Source organism: Cebus imitator, unplaced genomic scaffold, assembly GCF_001604975.1.
Source record: "Cebus imitator isolate Cc_AM_T3 unplaced genomic scaffold, Cebus_imitator-1.0 Scaffold316, whole genome shotgun sequence".
Lineage (NCBI taxonomy): Eukaryota > Metazoa > Chordata > Mammalia > Primates > Cebidae > Cebus > Cebus imitator.
The window spans coordinates 2,270,265-2,283,304 of NW_016107631.1; the positions used below are offsets into that span (position 1 = coordinate 2,270,265).

Sequence of the window (13,040 nt, forward strand, 5' to 3'; positions counted from 1 at the left end):
TAAGTGCCGTGCTGCTGAGGTTTGGTCAAAAAATTTCCTTTTTTTTTTTTGAGACAGAGTCTCACTCTGTCGCTCAGGCTGGAGTGTAGTGGTGTGATCTCAGCTGACTGCAACACCCGCTTCCTGGGTTCAAGCCATTCTCCTGTCTCAGCTTCCTGAGTAGCTGGGATTACAGGTGTGTGCCACCATGCCTGGCTAATTTTTGTATTTTTAGTAGAGATGGGGTTTCGCCATGTTGGCCAGGCTGGTCTCGAGCTCCTGACCTCAGGTGATCCACTCACCTTGGCCTCCCAAAGTGCTGGGATTACAGGTGTGAGCCCCTGTGCCCAGCCCCAAAGGGAAGTAAATTCTATTGATGAAGTACACACTGTTTAAAAAAGTAAATTCCTTCTTCATAACTTACTTCCTAATCCCCTTATACTGCTTCAACAAATATTTGGTAGCACATACTTGCTGTCACCAAACTGTGTGCATCTCTATATGTATATATATGTATGTCTTCTAATACATACATCTGTGTCTTTTATGTATGTGTCTATATATATAAACACATTTATTATGGCTTCTTTTGCTTCAGTGGAATCACATTCCACCTGTTGGTCACCTTCGATCAAGCGTGTACAACCTATGGTCTGGTCTGTGGGCTGCATGCAGCCCAGGACAGCTTTGAATGCAGCCCAACACAAATTTGTAAATTTTCTTAAAACATTATGAGAATTTTTTGGTTTTTTTTTTCAGCTATCATTAGTGTATTTTAGGTGTGGCCCAAGACGTTTCTTTTTCCAGTGTGGCCCAGGGAAGCCAAAAGATTGGACACTCCTACCTTAGATGGCATAGTTTTAGAATATAAAGGAATAATCTAAAATAAAATTCCTTTATTTTAGAAAATAAAGGAATGTAATTAATTGAAGAATAGTAACTATATAAAATTCCATTTGTCTAAAGTCATACATAAAAATATTGTTAAACTATGTAAAGTATTTAAGTGAGTGCCTGCCACATAGATACTGATACGTGGAGTCCTTTGTGTCTTTAAATCTTTCCCAATACTTAAAAATATGACATTATCAAATCACACAGTTTTCAATGGTCCAGTATTCTTTTGTCTTATCTTGCATTTTCCTCATCGCAGGTGAGGTTGAAACCCTTTTTGTGTATGTCTTGGCCAACTGGATTTTTTTCTCGTGAAATGCCTGACTTTATAACTTTTACATTAAAAAAACTTTTTTCTTGCTGGTTAATGAGTTATTTATATCTGCTACATATTGATCTTCTGTTTACTCCAAGTGTTTTTTAGCCTGTCATTTTTCTTTCAGCTTTATGATCTATTTTTCAATGTAGAAATTTAATTTTTTTCTTAAAATTTGTCTATTTTTTTCCTTTATGGCTTTGAACATGAATATATTTCATATTTACTTCTACTGCTTCCATGAATATATTTCATATTTGCTTCTATTGCCTTCTGGTTAGGACTTTAAAGAGGAAAAGCTTATTTTTGAGTATTAATTAGATAGAAACCTAAGGTTTTTTTTTTCCTAGATTTATTTCTCATGTGAAATAATTCAGAATGTGATAAGATCAGCGGCATTAAGAATTTGCAGATTCTACCAAGTCTGTTCTCTTCTCTGTGTTAAGTCAAGGCTCTGTTTTTTTATAGGAATCGCTGACACTGGAGGATGTTACTGTGGAGTTCACCTGGGAGGAGTGGCAGCTCCTGGACCCTTTTCAGAAGGACTTGTATCGGGATGTGATGTTGGAGATCTACAGCAACCTGGTATCAGTGGGTAAGGACAGATGCCCTGGGTCACCTGGAAGATGCCCAGTCTGTGGCCTTTGCTTTCTCAGCTCCTTACCCTTGGAAGTCACTTGCAGTGCTCTGAATAGCAGATTTTTAGTGCATCCTCTGGCTTCTGATAAAAGGATGTATCCCTCATTGTCCAAGAGAGATTCGTTTCACAATTTTCCAAAGCTTTGAAATCCACAGATGCTCAAGTCTCATATAAATGGCATTGTATTTGCATATAACCTACACACACCTCCTCCCGAATTCTTTAAATCATCTCTAGGTTACGCTTGATACTTAATACAATGTAAATGCCATGTAAATAGTTGTTATGTTTTGTTTTTGTATTTTTCTTTAGAGACAGGGTCTTGCTCTGTCACCCAGAATGGAATGCAGTGGTTCCTTCACTGGCTTGCTGCAGCCTTGAATTGGATTCAAGTGATCCTCCTTCCTCAGCCTTTTGAGGAGCTATGCCTACAGGTGCAAACCACCATGCTTGGCCAATTTTTTTTTTTTTTTTTTTTTTTTTTGGTAGAGATGGAGTCTGTGTTGCCCAGGCAGGTCTCCAACTCCTGGCTTCAAGTGTTGGTTTCATGTCAGCCTCCTACAGTGCTGGGATTATAGGCAAGAGCCACTGCACTTTGTATTTTTTGTTATTGTATTGTTATTTTTTATTGTTGTTTTAAAAAAGATTTTCAGTCCATCGTTGGTTGAATCCCTGGATGTGAAATTTTCAGATATTAAGGTCTAACTGTAATCTGCCCTTTCCTGAGACAAAAGCCTCTACTTTGCAGATGTGAAAACTAGCTGTTACCTAAATGTAACAGTCTCTCATGTTATATATCCCAGCCTAATCCATTGTGTCAAAGTCTTCTACCATTTTTCATAAACAGGTTTTCAAGTCAGCAAACCAGATGCACTCTCCAAGTTGGGACAAGGAGAACCATGGATAATAGAAGATGAAAGGCATAGTCGAATCTGTCCAGGTATGTGAGAACCAGCAAGATGCATAAGTCATATTATAGTCAGTAAGAGAATGCTGTGTGGGTGTCTGAGGACACAGAAGCAGTGACTACATTAAGAATAAGAATCGTATGGCCGGGCACGGTGGCTCAAGCCTGTAATCCCAACACTTTGGGAGGCCGAGGCGGGTGGATCACGAGGTCAAGAGATCGAGACCATCCTGGCCAACATGGTGAAACCCCGTCTCTACTAAAACTACAAAAAATTAGCTGGGCATGGTGGCACGTGCCTGTAATCCCAGCTACTCAGGAGGCTGAGGCAGGAGAATTGCCTGAACCCAGGAGGCGGAGGTTGCGGTGAGCCAAGATTGCGCCATTGCACTCCAGCCTGGGTAACAAGAGCGAAACTCCGTCTCAAAAAAAAAAAAAAAAAAAAAAAATCGTTTTCTCTCCACCAGTAACCCTTCCAATCTTAAGGTTATATTCTCGTTTAGTACCATATATCTGTCCTGTCTGTGCTGGTGTTATATTGAATGTTCTCTATCTAAGGAGTTCTCTTCTTAAAAGTTTCTACAATTTTGTTGAGTGTTTACCTAGAAAGGACTGTTTTGCATCTTACATCAGTTCTAGTCCAAACCAGGTCATAACTTATGTCTACCTCAGAGTACTTCCTCTGTACATTTGATTTCTGCTTTTCCTTTAGTTCATCTTAGACAGTAGCATTGTATTCATTTACCTAATGTGTTCTTCCCATTATAGACTGATTTTTTAACAGCTTAGATATTTTACATACCATACAATTTGCCAATTTAAAGTTTATTTTTCAGTGCTTTGTAGTATGTGAACAGTTATGTGACCATCACCTTTGTGAATTTTGGATTTCACTGAATTACTGAAAAAAAAATTTCCTTCCAAGCCCTTAGTCCTAGGCAATCACTAATCTACTTTTTATCTCTGTAGATTTGCCTGTTCTGGACATTTTATGTAAATAGAATCAAAATATATTATTGTCGAATAACATTCCATTGTATGGATATACCATATTTTTATTTATCCATTCATCTGTTAGATGAACATTTGGGTTATTTCTACTTTTTGGCTTTTATGAATCATGCTGCTATGAACATTTGTGTACAATTTTTTCAGAAACATGTTTTCATTTTTCTTGAGCCTTCACCTAGGAGTATTATTACCGGGTCACTTGTAGTCCAGGAGGGGGTCCAAGTGCAGTACTTCTGGTCCCTCTCACACTGTGGACATTAAATGTCTTCCCAGCCACAGTGTGTGACAATACAGAGTATTGCCAACTAGGGAAGCTCACTTGAGCCTTTGGTGGCCAGAGTTTTGATTGGGTTTCAGTCACATACAGCCCACCTACCTGGCTGACCTTTCGTCTTCAGGCTTTCCCAGAAGTTGGGCTAATATCTAGAGGGTCCAGTTTTTCCAAAGGTTGGAACTGATATGTCATGGCCCAAAGCCCCTATCATAAATCGTATTGTTACACTGTTCTGTGGCCAAAGCCATCAGGCAAACAAAGACACTCCTATGGGACAGGACATGCCAGGGGCCTAGAGATCATTTCTCAATAGCAAAGAACAAATGCTAGACCTCTCTTTGGTTGAGATTAGATCTAGTTCCTCACTACCCAGAAGATTACTGTAAAAATTAACAATAAAGTGGTTAATTTAGGAATACAGAGGAAACAGAGCAGTGTTGGGAACCAGCCCAACCCTGTGCGTAGGTGCCCCATGTCTCAGCAGTGAGGAGGGAGTGAGAAAAGAAAGAAAGACACAAGAATAGAAGTTTACAGCATAGGCCCAGGGGTCCAGCGCACTCTCCCGGGTGCAGGTTGGCTCTGAGCTCTGGGCTGCAAGCACCTTTATTAGTTGTATTATCTTGTTAATATTGCAGGCTGTGGGGAGAAGGGTTGAGGAGGAAGATAGCTGGAGGAAGTGCATGTGTCTGTAGCATTCAATAGCACACATGGTTCTCCTAAGAAATGCTAACTAAGGACACTGATATTTTACCACCCATTGTCTAACCAGGTGTTTTGGCAACAGAAGTATAGTGGATAAGGCCCCTTAAGGTCTGACCACACACAGTGCATTAAGGGGCTTTTATCTCCTGAGCATTGTCGACACAGAGCAGTTGGAATTGCTCCATATTCTGAGAACATTGCAGAGCCTGTGGCATTCTGGTGTCTGCCCTGCGAGGCTTTCTAGCCTTACCAGCACCCATCTGCGAAGACCCTCCCAAATCTTATGAGCAGAGGTTGCATTACTTCCCAGTAAATCTCCCTTTACGAGATTGTTACACACTCTATGTTAGGAAGAGTTGTGGGACCAAAGCAGTTTTTTCACTGCTCTGCAACCACGCTGCAGTGTTCCACAGCTGTAGGGCACTCTCAGATGGTCTTTACCATAGGCCTCCTGTTACCACCTGATCTCTACTTTTATTTTACTGTACCATAGTTTGGATGTGATCTGTGGCACAAATCTCAGTGTATAAAAAGCAAAGCAAGCAGGGCCGGGCGCGGTGGCTCAAGCCTGTAATCCCAGCACTTTGGGAGGCCGAGGCGGGTGGATCACGAGGTCAAGAGATCGAGACCATCCTGGTCAACATGGTGAAACCCCGTCTCTACTAAAACTACAAAAAATTAGCTGGGCATGGTGGCGTGTGCCTGTAATTCCAGCTACTCAGGAGGCTGAGGCAGGAGAACTGCCTGAACCCAGGAGGCGGAGGTTGCGGTGAGCCGAGATCGCGCCATTGCACTCCAGCCTGGGTAACAAGAGCGAAACTCCGTCTCAGAAAAAAAAAAAAAAAAACAAAAGCAAGCTTGTAATCATTTAACTGTAAGTAACACAGGTTGGGCCCTGGCCATCTCTTCCCACATGGCAGGATAGTCAGAATTGCAGCAAGAGTATGATGTGCACAAGGCATATCTAGATTTTAAATTAGGAATATGGTGACATGAATTAAGAATGAAGGCACAAAATAGGAATTGTGCAAGGCCATGGGCTTGAGTATCAAAAGATTGGCTTCAAGTTGGTCAAGTACAGGTCAGTGATAGAAGCTGTTTGTTGGAGAAATCTTGGAGCAGAAACATGGTAATATTCATGGTAATGTAAACTTTCTTTAATCAAGATGACTTTTGATTTTATTTTTATTTATTTATTTTTTGAGATGGAGTCTCGCTCTGTTACCAGCCTGGAGTGCAGTTGCACAATCTCAGGTCACTGCAACCTCTACCACCTGGGTTCAAGTAATTCTCTGCCTCAGCCTCCCTAGTAGTGGGGTAACAGGCACCTGCCACTACACCCAGCTAATTTTTGCATTTTTAGTAGAGAGGGGTTTAACCATCTTGGCCAGGCTGGTCTTGAACTCCTGACTTTGTGATCTACCCAACGTGGCCTCCCAAAGTGCTGGGACTGTAGGTGTGAGCTACCATGCCTGGCTGACTTTTGATTTTATATATGAGTAATTGAGGTAGCATGGTTGAGGGTTGGTTAATTTTATGTTTTTTTCTTTTCACAAGATAACTTGATAGTCTGACCTTTCACCTGGATGACAGCAGTGTAGCAACAATAAGGAACAGCTAAATGTCTTAAGAAAAACTGAAGGTGAAGCTGGCACAGCCTTTAGAAGGAATAAATTTATCATTTAGTACAACTTAACTGTTGCTGAGACATAAATGTAGCATTACTGAAGTAGATGCTATTGGTGGCAGATGAGGAAACAGTATATCAGGGATGTTGAAATGGGAAAAATTGGATATAACTTTTTTTTTTGAGACAGGGTCTCGCTTTGTTGCTTAGGCTACAGTGCAGTGGCACAATTTTGGCTCACTGCAGCCTCGACCTCCTGGGATCAAGCAATCTTCCCACCTCAGCCTCTCAAGTAGCTGGGACTACAGGCGCACGTCACCGTGCCAGGCTAATTTTTGTATTTTTTGTAAGGATGGTGTTTCACCATGTGGCCCAGGCAGGTCTGGAACTCCAGAGCTCAAGTGATCTGCCCACCTCAGCTTCCTAAAGTGCTGGGTTTACAGCTGTGAGCCAACGTGCTTGGCCTTGATATGACTTTTCTACTGCATGCAGAATGTGATTGAAGAAGATGACAGTTTTCATATCCTATGCAGCAGCACATTTGCTTCTGAAGGCAACTACATGGTACACTGGCTGGTGTACCATGCAAAATTCCTATCATTGTTTTCCTGTTTCATAATTAATGGAACATATGATAACGTGACACAGCTAAAGAAGAGGGTGGAGGGTTGACTGTAGGTGTTGTTCGCTAAATGTGATGGATGTTTTTGGAAAGTTAGTAGTCTACAGATTGAAGAGGGGCAAATTTAGTAACAGCATTACCACACAAGAGTCTATCTCAGTTCACTTAAGTTCAACAGTTGGGGATTTCCAATTCTTACTTGCCAGGCAACAAGTATGTAAATGTATTTATTCTATATATCTCAGTAAGTATATTCCCCTGATCTTTGTAGTCACAGTTTGGTTCCTCTAAGAGGGCTTAAATAATCCCAAAACTGTAGGGCCACAGCCCTACCAGGGTTGTGGGGTGTCCCCTATTGCTGTGTTGAGTTGTAGGATCCAAGAAACAAAGAGACAGTTCACAGGACTAGAAAAGAGCAGCTGGGCTTGGGGGGCCACAGCACCTATGAGCAGAGACACGTGAGGCCCCGAATTTCCAGAAGCGTCTGTATTTATGAGGTACAAGACAGGGGGAAGGGTTATGAGTGAGGTCATCTATAGGCTTAATGATAAGGCATATATAATTGCATGAGTAGCAAGCAAGGGGGCCACTCCATTAGGTCACCTAGTCAGAGAGGTGGGCCATACATAGTAGGGGGCTGTGCTGTGTGCAGTAGTAGAGGGTCGTATATAAAAAAGGGGGTCTACCCACATTAGGTCACTGAAGCAAGGAGGTGAGCTGTGTTGCAACAAGTGCCTTGCGCAACACTTCTTATCTGGGGGCTGGAGACTTCAAAGGATTCCTGTAGAAGGATGTTGTAAACCAGTGCAGTGGGAGCTGACAGAGTGTGCTCTTCTCTAAGATAATTTATAGGGGGATGATTTGAGCCAGCCTAGTAGAAAAAGCTGACAAGGGTGTACAGCTGCCATGGCGCAATTACACCAGAGGGGTTTTTCTCCCTCAGTTGTTCACGGGATCTCAGGCTGAAGGCCTGCTTTCCACAAGAACCAAATGCAAGGTACTGCAACTCCTTTTCAGGAGGAATAACTCTTGCTCCAAGCTAGCCATGTAGCAGGTGCCGAGTGCTGCCGTCTAGGCCCTGACCTGCCATACAGCACATGCCCTTTCAGGCAGGGGTGCTACTGCCTGGGTCATTGGTTCTTGTCCTGGTCTGGCTGTTTTTCCCATGTACTTGCTTCTGCTCTGTGACTGCTCTAGGCATTCCTCCTACTACAAACTACTATATGGTTATATAGAAGGATTATATAAATCAGCACTAAATGTGTCTGTACAGTTTCTACTACAACTCATTCTATGATTATATACAAAGATTGTATGGACCTAAGTATGATTTTATATATATATATGCTAGATCTAAGATAATATGGAACGAAGTATGATTATATAAGCTAGATATAAGATTATATGGAACTAAGTATGATTATATATATAAGCTAGATGTAAGTAAGTAGTAAGTTATACTTCAGGCACTAATTGTGCCTGGGATCTACACAGCTCTCCTTCCTCGGTGCCCATATGGGAGGTTACCCATACAAAACTACATGTTGGAATGTCTAAAACCTTAGTTCTGTACCTTAATCTTTTATTATACACGTCTTCTCAGCATGGTATCCTGGCCCAATGTTCACACCTGTAGTTCCAGCGCTTTGGGAAGCCAAAGTGGGCAGATCACTTGAGCCCAAGAATTAAAGACCAGCTTGGGCAACATGGCAAGACCCCACCTCTACAAAAAATACAAAAAATCAGTTGAGCATGGTGGCATGCTCCTATAGTCCCAGCTATTCAGGAGGCTGAGGTGGGAGAATCGCTTGAGCCTGGGAGGTGGAGGTTGCAGTGAGGCAAGATTGTGCCACTGCATGCCAGCCTGGGTGACAGTGAGAACTTGTCTCAAAAAAAAAAGTAATTCAGCCCTTTTTTCTCAAATAATAATAATAATAATTATTTTTTTTGAGTTAATTATTTTTTCTAAAATAATCAGTATGTACTGATTATTTCCACACTGCCTTCTTCATTTATACCTCCAGCCAGATTGCTGATGTCTGTGTTAAATATTTGATAACCATTTCAAAGTGGCTCAAGCCATATAGTTAGTAATCTCTGAGTCCTCACTTTCCTTAATCACTCTCCCCACTGAATTAATCGTTTAACCTTCTTTTCTTTTTTTTTTTTTGTTTTTGTTTGTTTGTTTGTTTGAGACGGAGTTTCACTCTTGCTACCCAGGCTGGAGTGCAATGGTGCGATCTCGGCTCACCGCAACCACCACCTCCTGGGTTCAGGCAATTCTCCTGCCTCAACCTCCTGAGTAGCTGGGATTATAGGCACGCGCCACCATGCCCAGCTAATTTTTTTTGTATTTTTAGTAGAGACGGGGTTTCACTGTGTTGACCAGGATGGTCTCGATCTCTTGACCTCGTGATCCACCCGCCTCGGCCTCCCAAAGTGCTGGGATTACAGGCTTGAGCCACCGCGCCCGGCCTAACCTTCTTTTCTTTTCCTCCACCTCTCACCATCTACACTGCTCCTTCAAACCACACTTAATATCTCCAACTTCCTTTTTTTTGTTGTTGTTTCTTCTTGTTTATTCAGTTTTTCCTAACTAGAATTCAACATCAGTGAGAATAAGGCATATTTTATTTTATAAATCTCAAATGCCAGCAGAGTGCCTTGTCTATAGGAGTCATTCAACAAATACTAGTGGAGTGAATAAATACAACCCTCAGCATTTTGGATCAGTTGCCTTTTCCACCTTTGTGGTCTGATGTCTCCCCAAATTTTATGGAATGGTGTTCCCCCAAGCCCTGTTGTTTGCTTGTAATAATGACTTGCTTGAGGCTGGGCACGGTGGCCCACGCCAGTAATCTCAGCACTTTGGGAGGCCAAGGCAGGTGGAATGCGTGAGGTCAGGAGTTTGAGACCAGCCTGGCCAACAAGGGGAAACCTCATCTCTACTAAAAATACAAAAATTAGCCAGGCGTGGTGATAGGCACCTGTAATTCCAGCTACTTGGGAGGTTGAGGCAGGATACTCACTTCAACCCAGGAGGTGGAGGTTGCAGTGAGCTGAGATTACATTGCACTCTAGCCTGGGTGACAAGAGCAAGATTTTGTCTCAAATAATAATAATAATGACTTGCTTGTATTTTACTATGTCTGCATGTTTTGCAAGTTCCTATTTAGAAAGCTGTCAAATCTATATAGATTATCAACTGCCTAACCTTATTTGCACACAGACTGCTTTTACCTTTTGGTTTGTTTATTATGTCTTTACCAAAGTGTATACATGAAGTTGCTTTTCTACTGTTATCATAGTATTGTCATTAAAGAGACATTAGAGAGCTATATTTAAAAACACCTGGCCAGGTGCAGTGGCTCATGCCTGTAATCCCAGCACTTTGAGAGGCCAAGGTGGGAGGATCACCTAAGGTTAGGAGTTCGAGACCAGCCTGGCTAACATAGTGAAACCCTGCCTCTACTAAATATACAAAAATTAGCTGGGCATGATGGCATACACCTGTAATCCCAGCTACTCTGGAGGCTGAGGCAGGAGAATTGCTTGAACCCAGGAGGCGGAGGTTGCAGTGAGCCGAGATCATGCCACTGCACTCTAGCCTGGGTAACAGAGTAAGACTCTGTCTCAAAAAAATAAAAATAAATAAATAATAAAATAAACGCACCAAGGATTTTTTTTTTTAAAGAAAACACTTTTATCCCCAACAAGATATGAAAGGATTCATTGTTCTCTTCTTTCCCAGAAAATAACAAAGTTGATGAACATCTTCAGGATCACTTGGAAAATCAAAGGATGCTGAAGAGTGTGAAACACCACCATAAACATAATGCATTTGGAAATACTGCCTCTCAAACCAAAAGCCATTGTCTTTTCAGGGAAAATCATGATACATTTGAGTTGTATATAAAAACTTTGAAATCAAATTTAAGTTTAGTCAACCAGAACAAAAGCTGTGAAATTAAGAACTCTAATAAATTTAATGGAGATGGGAAATCATTTCTTCAGGGTAAGTATGAAGAGCTTCATTCTGCAGCTAAATTCTCTGTAAGTACAAAATCCAATAGCATCAAATCCCAAGTCAGTAAGCATCAAAGAACTCAAGAAATAGAGAAAAACCACATATGCAGTGAATGTGGGAAAGCATTTGTCAAGAAGTCTCAGCTCACTGATCATGAGAGAGTTCATACTGGAGAAAAACCTTACGGATGTACTTTGTGTGCAAAAGTGTTCTCCAGAAAGTCCAGGCTAAATGAACATCAAAGAATTCATAAAAGAGAGAAATCTTTTATATGCAGTGAATGTGGAAAAGTCTTCACTATGAAGAGTCGTCTGATTGAACATCAGCGAACTCATACTGGAGAGAAGCCCTATGTATGCAATGAATGTGGAAAAGGCTTCCCAGGCAAACGTAATCTGATTGTACATCAGCGAAATCATACTGGAGAGAAATCCTATGTATGTAGTGAATGTGGAAAAGGCTTCACTGGGAAGAGCATGCTTATCATACATCAACGAACTCATACAGGAGAGAAACCCTACATTTGTAGTGAATGTGGGAAAGGCTTTACCACAAAGCACTATGTCATCATACATCAGCGAAATCATACAGGAGAGAAACCGTATATATGCAATGAATGTGGGAAAGGCTTCACCATGAAGAGCCGTATGATTGAACATCAACGAACTCATACAGGAGAGAAACCCTATGTATGCAATGAATGTGGAAAAGCCTTTCCCAGGAAGAGTAATCTCATTGTACATCAGAGAAATCATACAGTAGAGAAATCATATCTATGTAGTGAATGTGGAAAAGGTTTTACTGTGAAAAGCATGCTCATAATACATCAGCGAACTCATACTGGAGAGAAGCCCTACATATGCAGTGAATGTGGGAAAGGCTTCCCCTTGAAGAGTCGGCTGATTGTACATCAGCGAACTCATACTGGAGAGAAACCTTACAGGTGCAGTGAATGTGGGAAAGGTTTCATTGTGAATAGTGGACTGATGTTACATCAGCGAACTCATACTGGAGAGAAACCCTACATATGCAGTGAATGTGGAAAAGGTTTTGCCTTTAAGAGCAATCTTGTTGTACACCAGCGAACTCATACTGGAGAGAAACCCTTTTTGTGCAGTGAATGTGGAAAAGGCTTCACCATGAAACGCTATCTCATTGTACATCAGCAAATTCATACAGGAGAGAAGTCTTGTATATGTAGTGAATGTGGAAAAGGCTTTGCCATGGAAACTGAGCTTGCTTTACATAAGCAAGTTCATACTGGAGAAAAACCTTATGGATGCAATGAATGTGGTAAAGGCTTTACTGTGAAGAGCCGTCTAATTGTTCATCAACGAACTCATACAGGAGAGAAACCTTTTGTATGCAGTGAATGTAAAAAAGCCTTCTCCTCAAAGAGAAATCTCATTGTACATCAGCGAACTCATAATGGAAACAAACCCTAACAATGCAATGGACATGGTTATGCCTTTGGGAAGCAAATATGTCTTGTACAACATCAGAGATTTCACAGTATAGATTTTCTTTATGTGTACCGAGTATGAAAAATCATATTTCAAAATCCAGTGTTATCTACTAGATGAATGCTATCAATGTCAGAAAGCCTTCATCATGAATTCAGGCTCTGAATTCTTTGATGTACCAGTGTATATAAAATAACTCATCTGAGAGAGATTCTGTGGATTGGGGGTAACCTTTCATTTGTCAGTCTTCACTACAATTATAAAAATGTGCACATGAGAAATGTATAAGGTAAATAGTCCTTTTGCAGAGAATCTGAACTGATTACATACAAGTAAACTCATGCAGAGGGAAAACCATGTTAGTAATGTGAACATATTAAACATCAGTGTGTTCCTAGCATACATACATGTAGGCAGTGTAGAGCAGCCTGTTGCCAGATTTTCACCCTTGGAAGATTATGCAATTTGCAGGAGTGAATTTTAATGAATGCAGAGAATGCACTAGTGCCTTAAGTGATTAATTACCTCATATTGTTTGTCACAATAACGAAGGAAATAAACTTGACATATCCAATGCA

The 13,040-nt window shown here is 41.2% G+C and overlaps 1 protein-coding gene across 3 annotated transcripts in view; it reads left to right on the forward strand.

The window, feature by feature from the left end:
• ZNF432 (zinc finger protein 432) overlaps positions 1-13,040 on the forward strand; it is a 17,382-nt gene extending 4,342 nt beyond the window's left edge. For all 3 annotated transcript variants that reach the window (XM_017503906.2, XM_017503905.2, XM_017503907.2), the window contains exons 3-5: positions 1,658-1,784; positions 2,677-2,769; positions 10,724-13,040. In XM_017503906.2, coding sequence (XP_017359395.1) covers positions 1,658-1,784; positions 2,677-2,769; positions 10,724-12,444 — 1,941 coding nt within the window. In that variant the 3' untranslated portion in view covers positions 12,445-13,040. The remainder of the gene's footprint in view (positions 1-1,657; positions 1,785-2,676; positions 2,770-10,723) is intronic.